At 44.5% G+C, this 17,778-nt stretch overlaps 2 protein-coding genes across 4 annotated transcripts in view; one reads left to right on the forward strand and one right to left on the reverse strand.

Moving 5' to 3' along the window:
* DZANK1 (double zinc ribbon and ankyrin repeat domains 1) overlaps window positions 1–2,888 on the forward strand; it is a 93,834-nt gene extending 90,946 nt beyond the window's left edge. For both annotated transcript variants that reach the window (XM_068232225.1, XM_068232224.1), the window contains one exon: window positions 2,658–2,888. In XM_068232225.1, the coding sequence (XP_068088326.1) occupies window positions 2,658–2,823 (166 nt within the window). In that variant the 3' untranslated portion in view covers window positions 2,824–2,888. The remainder of the gene's footprint in view (window positions 1–2,657) is intronic.
* Window positions 2,889–6,993: 4,105 nt separating this feature from the next.
* KAT14 (lysine acetyltransferase 14) overlaps window positions 6,994–17,778 on the reverse strand; it is a 39,347-nt gene continuing 28,562 nt past the window's right edge. For both annotated transcript variants that reach the window (XM_068232228.1, XM_068232227.1), the window contains 3 exons: window positions 14,526–14,701; window positions 12,939–13,129; window positions 6,994–10,890 (listed from right to left, as the gene is read on the reverse strand). In XM_068232228.1, coding sequence (XP_068088329.1) covers window positions 10,717–10,890; window positions 12,939–13,129; window positions 14,526–14,701 — 541 coding nt within the window. In that variant the 3' untranslated portion in view covers window positions 6,994–10,716. The remainder of the gene's footprint in view (window positions 10,891–12,938; window positions 13,130–14,525; window positions 14,702–17,778) is intronic.

A 17,778-nucleotide genomic window follows, 5' to 3' on the forward strand; every position in this document is an offset into this window, starting at 1 on the left:
AAAGAAGTAACAGATTTACAGATCTTATTAATACAACAGTATTTACATGTAGATGTGCCACATTTGTAAGAACGTTTAAAAGGACAACTAAAGCGACACGGATATGGAGACTGCCATACTTATATCCTTTTAAACAATACCAGTTGCCTGGCTGTGCTGCTGATCCTCTGCCTCTAATACTTTTAGCCACAGAGACCCTGAACAAGCATATGCAGATCAGGTGTTTCTGACATTATTGTCAGATCTGACGACATTAGCTGCATGCTTGTTTCTGGTGTTATTCAGACACTTCTGCAGCCAAATAGAACAGCAGGGCTGTCTGTACACTGGTGTTGTTTAAAAGTAAATAAATATGTTAGCCTCCATAGTCTTCTCACTTCAGTTGTCCTAAAGGCAAACCAACATGGTTAAGTTCACCTGAAACTTCTGACTCTGTCTGAGTTGTCAGATGGGTCCAATGTCGTATCACAGGGTGCAGTAGGGGGGCTTGCCTGGTGTTCTTTGCTCAGGAAAGCGAAGCAGTACATTTGGGTGTGTACTCATTGCTGCGCCTGACCTGGGCGCCGCCATAGAAGTAATGTTAATACGTCTATAGAGGTGCAGTGGGATTGCCAAATTTCTTCTCCCTCCGAGTTTCTATGACTCGGGGGGGGGGGGGGGGGGAATAGTATTTAACACTGCCCGGACTTTCATTGAGCTCACCCTGTGCCCAACTGACTGGGCAGAAAGTACATATGTAATTAAGGTGAGACATACCAGACAACCACCAATTGCCTCAATTCACTAAGATCATGCTGGAGATAATAAGGCAAGAGAAAACTTGCCACTACACAGTGAGAGTGTTATCTTATCTCGTCATTACTTAAGTTACCTCCTCTGTAGTTATTTTCACACACAGTTAATTAACAGCCTGTCTTTAACTTTAGAATTCTGCAGTTATTTTAAGGATTGAAGAGTTAACTTAAAGACAGAAGAGTTAACTTTAGGTTTGCCTGAGGTAAAATGTTTCCCGATTACCACATGCCTCATCACCATGGTGATAACTCTAGAAACGTTATTAAAGACAGGAGATAAGCTTAGTGAATTGAGGCCAAAGTATCATATGCAAACATGGCAACATTACTAGGTAATGCATACACTAGAAGATGATCCACTGTTTTGCATGTTGACTTGTTTTTTTGCAATTTGTTAGCGATCAGAAACTGGTTGCAAAACAGGATTGAGCACTGTAAAATCAGCACAGGAGATCTGGGCGCAGCCGGCGCCACCATAGGTTGTAATAGGAATTACAGCTATAGTGGCGTACAGTGAATGATTTGGGCGCTGTCAAGACGGAGCACAAATTCCTATAAAAACAATGTCATTTGGCACCCAGCAATAGCTGACAGACGAATTATGTCTTTCCCCCACTATCCATGGCGGCGTGGAGGAAGAATTGTAATTAATACTGCCAAGACTTGTGCAGGAGCAGGGTGAGCCTTTTAATGGCTTTACCCTGTGCCCAAATCTCCCGGCGGCAGTTTCATAGGTATGTTTTAGAATGCCTTCAGTCATTCTGCACACATCCAACAGGTCTATAGTTTCCTGATTCTTAAAGCTGACCTGATAAAAATCCTAATATAAATCTGAACTGTTTCTACTTCCTGATTCATGGACGCAGACATATTGAAAACATCCTGTGCTTTAAAATGAGCTCATCTGCCATGGCAGTCAGCTGACAAAGGGGAGAGATCAAATTATTACTTGTGATTAGACACAAATGAGGGGCATACAAAAAGGGCTGGCACCACAGAATAAAAGTAAGCTCTTTATTGAAATGCCATTAAAATGACATAGTAGTCAAAAAAAATAGGCTTTGGCGGCGACGGCCTGCTGTTTCGATAGCTCTTTCTCAAGCCACTCAGCCTAAATGCAATCAAACATTACACCTGCTTATATAGTCACAATTGATCATATCAACCAATCGAATGAAAAAGGCATTAGCCAATCATATCACACAGAGCAGAGGAGGACCTGATGGGGAACTAGGTCAAAAGAAACACCTACCATATAGTAAGCCAATCAGGCATCTCCCACTGCAGCATGGGGAGAGAATCTGTATATCCGCATTGGGAAAGCGGAAAGTGCCGGTCATGACGTCAGGTGAGGGCGGAGAAGCACCACATGATATACAAACAGCCAATAGAAGCTAAGGCTGTCTGTGCGCCAATCCGGGTGCATCTGATGCTAACAACAGCATGCTAAGTCCTTCCCCCGGCTGCCATGACAATAGGCATAAATATAAACAAAGCCAGATAGTAACGTCCAGCTGCACAAATACACTCCTTTTACTGAGTGCTTCTCCACTCCCCAATTTTTACACAAATGAGGGGGAATTAAACAGACTAAATTCTCTAAATACATACAGGGTGCATTTCTCTAGGTTTTCCTACTGTCCTGTGCAAGAGTTCAGGTCCACTTTAAATCAGATGCCAATAGTACCCCTGCCATGACCCTTCATCCAGCAGAAGAGGACGAGATACCCTTGTCCATCTATCAGAAAACAGAACTTGCATTTAGCATACTGTTTTACACCTGTGGAATATTAATCATTGTGAAGTGTATTGTATGCTGATAATGCAGTTATCTGATGGTGCACTCTGCTTCCTTTTGCTCAGATGTAATGCAAGTATAAAGAAGAAGAATGATAAAGGGATGACAGCGTATGATCTCGCTCTAAAGGGTGGTAATGAACAAATCTCCTCCCTCTTCGCATCCAAGCTGGGACAAGGCATGCTGGACAAACTCACCAAACCCAAGAACATCAGCCTGGATGTCTTCTGAGCACATAGATGTTCTTCGGGTTTGTCATCACTGTACCGGAAAGGAATAAAATGATCCCACAAACATTCCTGGCATGGAAATCATTAGCCTTGATTTTAAATGGAAATGCAAATCCTAAGTGAAACTGCAGCCGTCATTGGATGAAGGATGGGGGTTGCCATGTTTTATTAGAGAGATGTAACACTTGATACAGAGTATTTAATTGCTGTGTTTAAGAGGATGCTATAACTTTTTGTATTTTATAATTTTTCCTTCTTAAAACAGAATGCATGATGCATCACTCCTGAATATGCAAGTCATCTCTGTCCCTGAAAACAAGGCACACATACAGAACCGCTGGTGTATAGCAAGCCTATGGCATAAAGGGATGATCTGCATATTCAGGAGGGATGCATCGTGAGAAAATACAGTTTCTTTCTTAAAGGGTAACTGAAGTGGGAAGAATATGGAGGCTGCCATAGTTATTTCCTTTTAAACAATACACATTGCCCGAAGCCCTGCTGATCTATTTGGCTTCTGAAATGTCTGAATCACACCAGAAACAAGCATGCAGCTATTCTTGTCAGATCTGACAATAATGTCAGAAACATCAGATCTGCTCCATTCTTGTTTAGTCTATGGCTAAAAGTATTAGAGGCAGAGGATCAGCGAGACAGCCAGGCAATGTGCGTTGTTAAAAAGGAAATACATATGTCAGCCTCCTTATCCCTCTTGCTTCAGTTGCCCTTTAAAGTGAACCAAAGTCAAAACTCAGGTCAAAAAAGTTAAGACTTGCCTAAGAAAAGGGAAGCCGCCGGATCCTATAGAGCAGGGATATCCACTTGAGGACTCCAGTCCTCAAGGACCATATCCATGCCAGTGTTTAGAATGGACAGAGAAATGGAATGTGTTCTGCTTAATTAAGCACCTCCTGTTTTAGTCCTATCAATTGTTTTGAGCTGTGCAAAAAATGTGTTAGGAATCTCAGCTCTTGGGGACTGTTAGACATCCCTGCTATAGAGGCTTCCCAGGTCTTCCTTGCTCCTGCTGCCACTGGCTGGGACCCCGAAGATCTGGACAATGCTCTTTAAGCATAAGCACAGTCACAGCTGTGCCTGCGCAGTCGCAAAGAACCGGCTCCAGCTTACTGTGCAGGCACAGTACGGTCATGCTCGGGCTTGAAGAGGAGTGTGGCCGTGATCAGATTTCTGACAAGCTATTGTCAGAAAATTTTGGGGAGCCACTAGCGGCAACTGGAACCGTAGGACTCAGTGGGAAGCATCTACCAGATCCAGAGGTGTCCCTCATCCTAGGTAAGTATTCCCCTTTTGGCCCAGATACCAGGTGCGTAACAATAGACCCTGCAAGGGATACAGCCGTAGGGGGGCCCAGAAGCTGCAGGGGCCCCGTGGGGGGAGTTGTTTCTTCTCCCTGTCCTGAGAGACTGACAACTAAGGACACACAGAGAAAATGCTTTCAGCTCTCTGCACAGTTGTTCTAATGACTGCATCTGCTCAGCCACCGATAAGGAATCATACAAAGTTTTGTAGACAGTCCCTATTCAGTGTGTAGCAGGCTCTTGTGTACAGCGCCCATCTCCCACAGAGATGAGTGTAATAAGCTGAGGCTGGAAGCACATTCGTCTCAATTTTCTGTACACCATGTGTGTCTGAATGTGTGAAAACTTGCATGTTCTATCACAGAAGCTAATGTAATTGATATAGAAAAATGCGTGCAGTGCTTTACTGCTGTGTTTTTATCTGCATGGGGAAAACACATTCAAGTGTGCACTAGCCAACTGAATAACACTGGCTCTCAGTTGTTTACCTGTGCAGAAAGTGGAGGGGGTTTCGCGGGGGGGGGGGGGGGGGGGGGGGGGTACTAGTGATTTCTAATTACGCCCGTACACTTTAAATCTGAATTATTGCAAATATCTTCTGTTTTAGGAAGGCAAAATTATATTCAAAGGTGGCTTTTCAGTCTCTTTTGGCCCCTTATACTTTCCTAGTGCTTCTGGGTCACCCTGAGCTCTCTGGGTACTTTAGGCATTTGTGACACTACAGGAAGTTATTGGAAATCCCAAAGAAATATAAACCTAGTCATGTTCCAACTCTCCACCTTCTATTCAATATTAACAAGTTTTGACTTCATATTACAAAAATAGAACATTTTATGATTTTGATTTCATTTTTACATCTAACTAAAACAGTTTGGTTTCAATTTAAATGGTTTCCTATTATTTCCAGAAAGTAATGAGTATGCTGAATAGGTTTTTGGTAAATAAGAATAATTGTAGCTTGTAAGCACTGAGCCATGTCCAGTCATTTCCTCCTGATCAGAAGGTCAGTATAGGGCTGGTTGCAGCACAGACCTTCAGTGATTGATCCTGTGAAATGAATACATCTTTATCTTCTTGTTAATGCAAAGGTCTGTGACTGTCATTACACCCAATTTCCTCTACAAAACCCCTTCCTACTCATTCCATGGAACAGGTTATTTCCATCTCCGCTTTGCTTCAAGTCACTTCTAAAACTAAATCGAAGGCTGCACTTTTAACCCCTTGCCGACCAGTGGATTTTGGTCTGATCTGTGCTGCGTAGGCTCTACAGCCCGCAGCACAGATCAGGATTATGCCAGGGCGATCAGACTTACCCCCTTTTTTCCCCACTAGGGGGATGTCCTGCTGGGGGGGTCTGATCGCCGCCGGCTCTCTGCGCTTTGCGGGGGGGCTCTTCAAAGCCCCCCTCTGCAGCGTTTTCGGCGCTCCGTCTCCCTCCCTCTCTGAGCTGCGCAGGATGGATTTCCGTCCTGCGCATTGTTGGATAGGCTTCAGCCTATCAAATGACGGCGATCCCCGGCCAATCAGAGGCTGGGGATCGCTGATCTGCCTTACGGCGCTGCTGCGCAGCAGTGGCGTATGATATAAACAGCGGGAATTTCTTCCCCGCGTGTTTACATTTCGCCGGCGAGCCGCGATCGGCGGCTCTCCGGCTGTTCACGGAGACAGCCTCCATGAACGGACATGGAAATTTCCATGGAAACCCGCAGACGACCAGTTTACGCCAATCGGCATTAGCTGGTCGTCAAAAGGTTAATAAACGTGTGTAATTCACCTTTTGTAAAACAGGAATAACGTATTGTGGATCACAGAGCTAAATTGTTGCAATACACTTTTTTTTTTAAACCATTGTACCACTAAAGGCTGGTTTCTATTTTTTTTGTGTGTCAACTGGTTGCTCTGTGGCCACATAATGAGCAGAGGGTGGATGTCCTCCTAATCCTTTGCCTCTTAGGGTGGAAGCGAATGCCCATCAGAGGCGAGAGGGATATGGAGGCTGCCATATTTATTTCCTTTTAAATAATACCAGTCACCAGGGATCCTGATCACTTTGGCTGCATTAGTGTCTGAATCACACACCTGAAACATGCATGCAGCTAGTCAGAAACACCTGGTTGACATGCTGGTCCAGGGTCTATGGCTGAAAGTATAAAGATGGCCATACATCTAGCGATTGTGGCAGTCGATCGACCAAGAGACAGATCTCTCTGAACGAACCTGTTGGCCGCCATAAACCACAGGCCAGTTCCCTGGCCGCTGTCCCCCTGGTGCCCGTGCAGTTATACCTTTACCTGTCCGTGCTGAGTGTCCTCATTGTACTTCGGCATTTGTGTCCCCACGTGGTTGCTGGCACTATAACATGTGGGGCAAGTGTGTGAAGTCACAGACATGCCCCACATGCTATATGCAGTTAGTCACGTGGGGCCCGAATTGGGAAATAGGACAAGGTCACTCAGTGTGTGCGGAGGACAGGTAAAGGATAGCTGCAAAGGCACCAAGCGGGACAGAAAGCATTAGGGGGAACAGCAGCCTGGGGTTTCAGTCACGTTCGCTATTGTCGCACGCCATTATCGCCGGGCACCCAATGGCAGCCTGAGATTTTCCAGCAATGTTTGATTGGACTGAAATTGGTCGAATTATTAATCGGGCATGCTCTTGGCAGCACCAATTTTCATCAGATTCAATAATGATTCGGCCTCGTTAAAGCCTGTGTCACCTGCACTTTCTAACGTCTGTAACAAACCTCTCTGACTCATTCATAAACCCTTTCATATCGATTTAGGAACAAATGACTGAAAAATGAATGGATATTAGCAAGCAGAACAGTACAAAAAAACACAAGAACAATGAAATCCGATTGGCCAAATGCAGTTTTATTAGCCTTCCACATCAGTAGAAAATTTGTATTAAAAAAAGAACATATCAGCACTCACTACAATCCCTTGGAGTCCTTTCACACTATGGGCACCGTGCTGCAATATAACGCTGCACATAGTGCAGAACAGATTGTTATATATAGCGGTCTGTCCTCACCATCTCCTCTTCTGCCAGTGCACTGCTGCCTGCGTATTTGCAGATGTCATTTGTTATATGAAATGGCGCATGTCTGTTCTGCAGACATACTAAAATGCAACACATGGCACAGTGTGACCAGACCCACAGGTGTCAGACTGTTTCATGACAATGAACACAAAAAATGAGTAAAAAAAACAAACAAAATACACATATCCAGGCACATCGCCTCTAGTTAAGACATTTAAATAAGTAATTTAACCACTTGAGGACCCACCATTTACCCCCCCTTAAGGACCAGCGCTCTTTTTTGTGATCTGTGCTGGGTGGGCTCTGCAGCCCCCAGCACAGATCAGGTTTCATGCAGAGCGATCAGATCGCCCCCCTTTTTTCCCCCCTATGGGGATGGTGTGCAGGGGGGGTCTGATCGCTGTGGTGGGCAGGCTAGTTGCGGGGGGGGGGGGGGGACACCTCAAAGCCCCCCTCCGCGGCGAAATTCCCCCTTCCCTCTCCTACCTGCTCATCCCCGGTGATCGGGGCTGCACAGGACGCTATCCGTCCTGTGCAGCCAGTGACAGGACGTCCCCTGGGACGGGGATCGCCGATCTGCCTTACGGCGCTGCTGCGCAGCAGCGCCGTACAATGTAAACAAAGCGGATTATTTCCGCTTGTGTTTACATTTAGCCTGCGAGCCGCCATCGGCGGCCCGCAGGCTATTCACGGAGCCCCCCGCCGTGAATTGACAGGAAGCAGCCGCTCGCGAGCGGCTGCTTCCTGATTAATCAGCCTGCAGCTGGCGACGCAGTACTGCGTCGCTGGTCCTGCAGCTGCCACTTTGCCGACGCACGGTATAAGCGTGCGGTCGGCAAGTGGTTAAGGAAAGGGAGGTGTTAAAGGGTGTGTGGCCAGAAAAATAGCAAAAATTAGTAACCCTTTGCACGCTCGCATGCAAATGTTCAAACAAATGCATTCACAGATTCACTCATCCAGGCACCACTGTTATCCCTACAGCTAAATTAAAAGCCGGGGTCTTAGCTCACAAAGGAATGCATTCTTTTGCTTAGTCACCTACACTGCGCAGAAGTAAACGTAGGTGTCCTAACTCTGGCACTGTAACATGCATCGTGCAGACATTCATTGCATCAAACCTATCTAGGAATTAGGAGCACACATCCTGACGTCCTCTCCTGGGACAGATAGTGCATCTTACCAATCGCACAAGGGAGCTAACGTAATGTATCCATGTGAACCATGCACATACACCAGCATAAGCTGCGTGCATGCTGACAAAAAACACAAACAGGAGAAGTAGGGAGTGCACTAGATTAAAACCCTGGCCACAAGGGTCCGTAACAAGAAAAAAACACATAAATCCAGGCACATCACCTCTAGTTAGGACATTTAAATAAGTAATTTAAGGAAAGGGAGGTGCTAAAGAGGGTGTGGCCAGAAAAATAGCAAAAATGAGTAACCCTTTGCACGTCAAGATGTGTGCTCCCTAGATAGGTTTGATGAAATGAATGTTTGCATGTCTGCACTATGCATGTTACAGGGCCAGAGTTAGGACACCTACACAAAAAATGATTGACTGCAGCCTAACAATGAAATAAATGAAGCTGTTAGTTGTCGGTTTCAAGCCTAGTACACATCATGCAATTTCCCGTCAGACAGACGGATCAAATCGATAATTTCTGACACGTCCGATCTGTTTTCCGATCATTTTTTTCTGATTGATTTTCTATGGTGTGTACCAGGCATTAAAGAATGGGACTTTTGTTCTACCCTTAAAAAGGGGGCATTAACTCTGGACACACACATTTGTACACATTAATGACATTTGGATTTGTCTACATCTGATGGTATCAGTAATTCTAATCACATACAGAGTCACACACTGATAATATGCCTGGTAACAAATGCAAAACGCTGATGATAAACAGTCTGGCAATAGCATGATTCCACGTCTTCATTTTATTTGCTTGAACTGCAGCTTGTATAATAGCAAAAACAGTAAACATAGTGACTCCAAACCAGATCCAGAGCCCCCGTCTACATAGGAAAGTATCTGACTTTTTTATTTTACGGTCGCTTCAGATTTACTTGAATTCAAACTCATGAGGAAACAAAAGTAAAAAAAAAAATACCTAAGTGGCAGGAAGCCTCTGGCTTCCCATATCATCCTCAAGGCCACTACTGCTGCCCGGGATACTCTTCTTTATGGCTGCGCTCCTGTCCATGTACGAGCGTGACCATGTTGTGCATGCACCAGTACTGTCCATGCAGGACCAGTAGAACAAAACCGTTCATGCATGAAGAACAAAGCCATGCACAGGTGGCTTCATGTTACTGGGCATGCACGGAACGCACTTGCACATGTGCAGTACTGTCACACTCGTACATGGCCGGAAGTGCAGCCATGAGAGCATATCTGACAAGCAGATAAGGTTAGAGCACAGGTGTGGAACTCCAGGCCTGGAGGGCCAGATGCATGCCAGTGTTTAGGATGGACTAAGAAAGAGAGGAATGTGTTCTATCTGATGGACCACATCTATCCTGATTCAGACCCATCAATTCATTTGAGTTGTGTCCTCAGCCCTCGAAGGACCGGTTTGACATCCCTGGCTTAGAGGGACCCATCGCTGGATCGCTTGCCTCGAGGTTAATCTGGGAAGCCTCTGGATGATCCTGAGGCTTCCCTCTACTGAGATATCCATTTTTCATTGTACAATATTAATTAATTTCAGGTTCACATTAATACGGTGTCACTCTCGATCTATTCAGGACTGGTGATCTCCTCAAGTATTAGTTTTAAGAGTTAAAACCTGCAAAGTGGTATTCCAAAATGAGCCTCCGATCTAGGACACTGCATGAATAAGACAAATAAATTTTTTTCAAGCTACAAAACAACTAAAAAAATTTGTCATTTGTAAAGGAGATTCCGAGAGGCAACTTCCTGCAGCTTTCTCAAGAGGACAGGCAAGTTGGGAATGAGGATTTAGTCTGTTCCCTCCAGATTCTGAGCTTCTGTGTAGAGACTCTCCGCAGTTGTACTGCCATGCATTGAGGAGAAGAATGATTAGGAAGTACCGGTAAGTTTCACTGACCAGAATTCTGGGAAGTCCTGTGCACTGCTACCATGGTTTCCTGAAGACTTACTATTCTTACCAGCATAAGAACATTATAGCAGTTGCAGTCTGACTTTGAAGGGTGATACGCCACAAAATTCAGTAGCAAAGCGGCTTGTGTAGTGATGAAATGTTATAAAAAGGTTTCTGCTAAAGCAAGGTGACCTTTCGCCTGGAGCTTCTATTAAGCAATTCATTCACGGATTGTGAGCAGTAAGATCACTTCTACCAGAATAGGTACCACCATCCCACCAAAATGATTTACCTTGATGCAAAACAAATGGCCACAATGGAAAAGTACTTTCACAAACATATTACAGTGTCCTCGTGTTGACAGAAAGCCATTAACCAAGATTCCCCCAGCATCTTCTGGATGATCATGTGACATAAAAAAAAGAGGCTCCAGGCCAGTTCATGTGGAGACGAAGCCCAGTGTCATCACCTTCTCAGACGCAGGAAGAAGGCGTGCTTACACTCCTTGCTGTCTATGGGGTAGTACTTGTCGTAGAAATCAAGGATGTACTCTTCTGTCTTGAATCCAAATTTCTGGTACAGCAGCATTGCCGGATTGTTTGCAGAAACGTGTAGAGTGACGTCCTTCCCCATGCAAGTCTGCCAGGAAAAAAAGTTAGCGAAAAGTACATTGTGAGATGGAAAAATTAAGGCGAAGTAAAGTGGAAAACCGAATCTGTTACTACTCTTTCTCATAATTGACACAGTTATTGTATTGGGCGAAATAATCACCTCTGTTTTCTCAGTTTAAAAAGAATTTTCAAAAGTAAAACAGCCACCTGTCCAATGCAGGCTGTGAATTTGTCAAAAAAAAAAAAAAAAAAAAAAAAGATTTCTGCAGCTTTATGATAAGAAACGTCACTGCCTAGCCCACTCCATGCCATTCCCCACACATCAACCAATAAGGCAATGAGAGGACAACTCTGAATATCTTTAACACCAATTGTCGTGGTTTCTAATGCTAGGTACACACGATACAATTTTCTGTTAGATTTACCTGCCAGATCGATATTTTCCAACATGTCCGATCTTAATTCAGATTGATTTTCCGATCGATTTCCATAAAAGTGAATGGAAATCGATTGTAAAATTGATTGTAATTAAGATCGAGCATGTTAGAAAGAATCAATCTGCCAGGTAAATGTAACAGAAAATTGTATTGTGTGTACCTAGCATAACAGGGAGAGAGATATCAGGGCAATTCGGGAGAACAATGCTTTTGGCAGAAGCAATCTGTCAAGCTGATTGCTGGCCAAGGCATTGGGGTCGCTGTACACACATTAGATTTGGCTGCCTCTGCTGAAACTTCATCTAGCCCGTGTATGAGGCACCATGTCAGTTCCACCTCAAGACTTGCTGCATCATGAAAGACCCTTCCCCCCTACAGGGACTCTGATTAGGTGGGATGTGACATTTACATTTTGCCATCTGTCAGACATAAGGCTTGGTGGATGTGATGCAGTAACCATGCCTTGCACAGTTACCCCGCAGCATACATGGGCTACCAGGGCACAAGTAGACTGGAATGAGTGGGATGTGGTCGGTACAGCACAGACTTCTGGGCGCAGGTAAACTCTACACATAACATACTGTAATTCGAGGAGATCAATTTGATGGCTCTTTTCTGAGTTTATTGCAAATGTGTTGCAAATTGCATCATGCAATCGAATGCAGTAGCTGCGGACTTTGTCTGGCAAAATATCCATAAGGCTTGCAGTTTGCAACAACTTGAAAAAGTAGCATTTTACTGATCATCTCTAAATGTGTCCCATTTGTGCGAGCCTTCACCCCGATGAGACACATCTGCTGGAGACTTAAGGCCCATACACCGCCGGGCGGATCGCTGAAAACCAGTCTTATCACCCGAACGATAGTCTGTACACACGCCGGATTTGACGTGCGAACGACGGAACGTTCAAATGACGGGTCGTTCGCAAAAATCCGACGTGTGTATGGGCCTTAATTCGTAAAGCTTCAGCTCACATTCTCCTGCCACTAACAAACCACTATATATTTTTGGGTAACATGAGCTAATTGGCAAATTTGGGGTCATCCACACAGGAATTTCTGATTTGTGGAAAACGCTACCTATGGAAACCTTTGCTAGAGTTAGAGTAAATAAACCAAAAAACAGCTGACTGCAGTGTTTCCAGAGCGGCAAACACAAAGAGCACTAAATTACCGTAAATAACTTTGCGTTATCCTGGCATCAACAAAGTTTGTGCACCACGCAGATTGAAATATATACCCCGATTGGCAGAGGTTATAGCTGCCAGTGCGTACATTTCAAGGTTATCCCTGCCAGGGCATATATTTCAAGGTTATCCCTGCCAGGGCGTATATTTCAAGGTTATCCCTGCCAGGGCGTATATTTCAAGGTTATCGCTGCCAGGGCATATATTTCAAGGTTATCCCTGCCAGGGCGTATATTTCAAGGTTATCGCTGCCAGGGCGTATATTTCAAGGTTATCGCTGCCAGGGCGTATATTTCAAGGTTATCCCTGCCAGGGCGTATATTTCAAGGTTATCGCTGCCAGGGCGTATATTTCAAGGTTATCGCTGCCAGGGCGTATATTTCAAGGTTATCCCTATAACCTTATAACAATGGACCACACTATATTTATATGAAACAAATCACAGCTGGTTACCTGAATGAGATGGTAGATCATAAATGTTGCAATGCCAGCTCGCCTCCATTCGGGATGGACGAACAGAAATGAAATGTAAGCCTCGTTATATTTCACATCCGGTACCATGAAGCCAAAGGCAATGATGACCTTCTTGTACAGAACGACCACGCTGAAATCTGGATACTGAAGACACTCGGACACATCAATGCCTGCAAATATAACAAGGTGTCAGGCCATTGCACGGATGTCAAACTGAAATACATACAGGTAGTCCCCGGTTAAGGAACAAAATAGGGACTGTAGGTTCCTTCTTAACCTGAATCCATTCTTAAGTCAAAACACTGTGCCATCTCTGTCCCCTGTATCTCCTCTATGGCCCCCCTGTGCCTCCAGTGTCCCCCTCTGTGTCATTGCTGCTCCCTACTGTGTAACCTCTGTCACTCTGTGCCCTCAGTGTACAGCAGCAAAATATAATTTTACCAGTTTAAAAATCGTTTTTTCTTTGAACTCTTTTTTTCTTTTTTTTAACGCAAGCCAGGTGTGTTTATAATTCAGGGGACTATCTGTAGTCCATACACATCCATTTAATTCCTAAAATTAGAATAAAGAATTTTAAGAAAAATTAAGAAATCTGATGAATCTTCTATAGCTATCGAGGAAAAAAAAATCCCAAAAATGTACACAACTGGGAAGGTCCTATCTTGACATCAGCTGTAGCACTGAGAGTGTGTGCCAGAGCTATCTGAGGAAAGAGCTAAATTCTGAAACGCCGTGCGTCATGGTGACCCGGCTCGCACTCATTGTTGCCTGTTTTAAATTTTAATATGTTCTAACAAATCATTGGATTTTAGACGGCGCGGATCCTGCCATCCTATTTGACATAATACCCTGTATACTGCAGGGTTGATCGCTGCACGTCGAGTTCCACTGGTGCTGTCACACTTGGAGATCTAATCAGCTGTAGCACTGGCAGCCTCGTGAGGCGCCAAAGCTGAAGTACACCGGACAGGTAAAATGCACCTGGGGCGGGGGGGGAGGGGGGGGCACATATAACATTTGGGAGGATGTGGCAGGGGGTGGCATCAGGAGGTCGATTCCTGAAAGACTTGCTGAAATCAATTGTAAATAGGCCTGCAGTGTATGTATGGGCAGCCAACAGGTTTCTCTTTGATCAGACTCCATCGATCAGAGAGAGATCTGTCTCTCTTGGTTGATCTGCTGCCAAATCGCTCTATGTACGGCCACCTTTAGAATGAGGTTTACATTAGTTGTATTGTCTATTTCCCCCAGGTAGTCTTACCGCCTTACATTTAGAATGCTGTGTCTGGGGAGATTTGTACGTTACAAGTATTCTTGTTGATCAATAACTGCAGCTGTTACAATGAGCTCTCCAGCTCTGGAATGGGAGAGTGGATGTTTACAAGAGTTAGGTCACCGATAAGCAGAAACATTAACGGCTGCTGGTTTATTATGTGTAATGTGTCAATGTGTTAAATGTCAACGTTGAGCCATCACATAATGCTTTATTATAGTGAAAGAAATATGCAAGTCATTTTGGTGTGTTGCAAAAGCGTCAAAATAGATCTACTAAACTATAATCCTTACCTGGCCAGAAGAATTCCTGGCACACGGCGTTTATGGTGGGGATGTGGCCCGGACGCACATAGCAATAGTCTATGGGAGAGTCTGGCTCTGCTTCCCAGGAAGGGTCACTCTGATGTGCATGTGCCCGGATCTCAGCCAGCAGCTGCAGCCTGCAGGGCCTGGTCTCATAGTCACGCCTGCAATACAAACACAAGTGCTCATCAATGTATAGGAAGCTTTGTATGTTGCCCGAGTGGGTATATATATGGAGGATTCAGGAAGAACAGTAATGTGCATTCTTCATAAAGTCTTAAAACAGAAATCCACCGTTCATGGTTACTTCAAGCGGACCTGAACTCAGAACTCCTCTCTGCTCTAAAAGATACACAACAGCAAATTAACCTTTAAAGAAAGCCATATTTTGTTACAGCTGATACAAATCCTGCAATTCATCTTCAGTGTTTCTACTTCCTGCCTTAATGGAAGCAGACATGGGTTAACATCCGGTGTTCACTAGCTGCTCTTCCGAGGCAGCCAGCTGACACAGCTGAGAGATTAAATTACAGTTGTGATTAGTCACAGATAAGGGGGAATTACACAGGATAAAATCTTTAAATATCTCTTTTAAAATAATAATAAAAATCTTAGGGCCTGTTCATACTTGCTGCGTTTGTAGAACGCGTATAAATTCAAAGAAACGCAAGTTGAAAAACGCATGCGTTTTTCTTGCGTTTGAATGCGTTTTCTATTGCGTTTTGCACAAACACGTGACCCAGGGAAAAAAAAAGAATTATGGGAACCGCAGAGGAAAACTGACGCTAAAAACGCAATAGTATGCGTTTTTGATACGCGTCCATAGACTTTCATTGCGTCCGTTTCTATGCGTATCGCACAGAACTGCGTGCAGCAATGCGGATGAGAAACGTATGCGTCTCATACGCATACATGTGAACTAGCCCATTCAAAAGCATTAGGAGCCGTTTCTATGCGTTTTTGGTACCAGTACGCGTTCCCTGAAAACGGCTAGGAACGCATATAGTGTGAACAGGCCCTTAATTTTACCAAAACTTGCAGTAAATCTGATAAAAATTAGCCCAGTTTTTTGCCTATCATTTAAAAATTACTGGTTTACACCAATGCGGTGTGAAGCAGGGTTCCAAAAAAATCTTACAGGCTACATTTCACTATGTAGAGTGCGACTTTTAGAGTTTTGGTGAAACTTTAAGTTAATACAGATGCTAGATTTTCATCTCCCAAGATGATCGTCTTTGGTGGAAATATAGCATCAGTGAACTGCACAGGATCACTAAACGCCTGTCATATAGAACAGCTATTGTTCGGTGCCACCCACACAACTGCAGCCCGTTTATCCCCCCCCCCCTCCACTCTCCATAAAACAGAACACAGACTGCTGCGGCTGAGCAGCATGTCTGAGCAGTGGTCGTTTGTGAACCTGCATCCTGGAATAATCACCGATGATCGTTTTGGGAAACAGTAGCTGGGTGCGTTTATGAGCCATAACACTATGAGTGCGATGGATAGGGAAAAGATGGTAAGGATCAAAATATCACTATATTGACTCTGGGCAGCTTGAAGCAGGTAATTTGGTTGCCAGCAGCTGCCTGGTAAGATGGGCGCCACATAGACCTTATATGTCGCCTCCCATCAGGTAATTTGGGGTTCCGGATTACTGATGGTAAGAGCGAATTTGCAGCTATTATCGACCCTTGACATCAGCCAGCACTGGTGAAGAATTTTGGTCAGCAAGAAAGGAAGACTGGGTCTCCACCTGGATTTATGCAGTTATAGCAGAAAACTTTTTATTCCATTCCACTTGACAAAGGCCTAGTGCCAAAACGTTGTGTGCTTTTTGCTGCTATGGAATAAAAAGTTTTCTGCTATAACTGCATAAATCCAGGTGGAGGCCCAGTCTTCCTTCCTTGCTGGTCTGATTTATGTGCACCTTGTTGGATCCAGGTGCAGACTGGTTGACTCCCTGGTGTTGAAACCCTACTACACAGTTGAGCTCTGGGACCTCTTTTTTCTGTGAAGCGTTTTGGTCGCCAGACATCAGGTGCAATAGTGACTTTGGGCGCCAGAGGGCACTAAATTGTGGCTATTGTCGGCACGGCTGTGGAGTCGGTACAAAAACCATCCTACTCCAGTACCCAAACATAGCTCCGACTCCTCGACTCTGACTCCACAGCCCTGATTGTCGGGGCCAACTAAGTAATTTAGGTGCAGGACATCAGGCGCGGTAACAGCACGGTTAGGGTTTGGCATCGTAGTGTTAAATATTGACGGATTTTGCAGTGGTGGGGGAATAGTTAGGGTTAGGCATCGGTAAAGGGAGGGCACGTGTGTGAACAGGGTTTGGTGTTAATAAAATATCTGTTGAAATTACGCATATTTTACTAACAAATTTAGCCACTGACTTTAGTAGTATATCAGTAATTTTACCAGCGCCTAAATTACTGCAGGGTCCTTTTTATATGTACGTGTGGCTGGTCCAGTGCCAGATCTTCTGTATAGCTGCTCTGATAAACAAGATACTTGTTTCCTATGGACCGAAACATCCGTTGTGTCATGAATAAGATACATACACACATATATACATACACTCATGGTTATTCAATACCACGATACAAAGTAACAGGTACATGCAAAGTCCAGTAATATGATTCAGAGCTCAGTTTCCTGAGAACGCATTATTAAGTGTGAATATATACAGGAAAATTAGCAGCCGAGTTCCCCAGAACAGCAGGGACTTGATATTCTACACACTGCACACATATCCTTACAGTGAACCTGAACCGAGTAAAATTATCCTACCTAATAAAACCAGTGTCCCTGTGTCCTCCTCTTGTGTCCGTGCTCTTGCCGGCCATTGGGACAGGATGAGGGCGCCGGGGGGCGGGCATGTGCATGCGTGATGCGCACGCGGGCTGTGCGTGTGCATGCACGCTGACATGCGTCGGTGGTGACAGTGGCGGGAGGGGAGAGGGGTTGTGAAGGAGGCCTAGCGCCTGTTATGTTAACGGGCCTTAGGTCTAGTTTGAAATAAGCACACGATGAAGCTGCTGAAGAGTATCACATACTTACCATACTCACTTCGCCATCAGTTCCTCTCAGACGCCCCCTACTTTCTTCTAACAAATTATTTATTTTATTTCTGACAAGATTTTGTCAGAACTGAAATATATCAGTTGCTGTCAGTTATATATCAGTTGCTGTCAGTTATAACTGAAAGGACAACTCATGAACAAAGTAATGT

This window comes from Hyperolius riggenbachi, chromosome 4, assembly GCF_040937935.1.
Source record: "Hyperolius riggenbachi isolate aHypRig1 chromosome 4, aHypRig1.pri, whole genome shotgun sequence".
Classification (NCBI taxonomy): Eukaryota; Metazoa; Chordata; class Amphibia; order Anura; family Hyperoliidae; genus Hyperolius; species Hyperolius riggenbachi.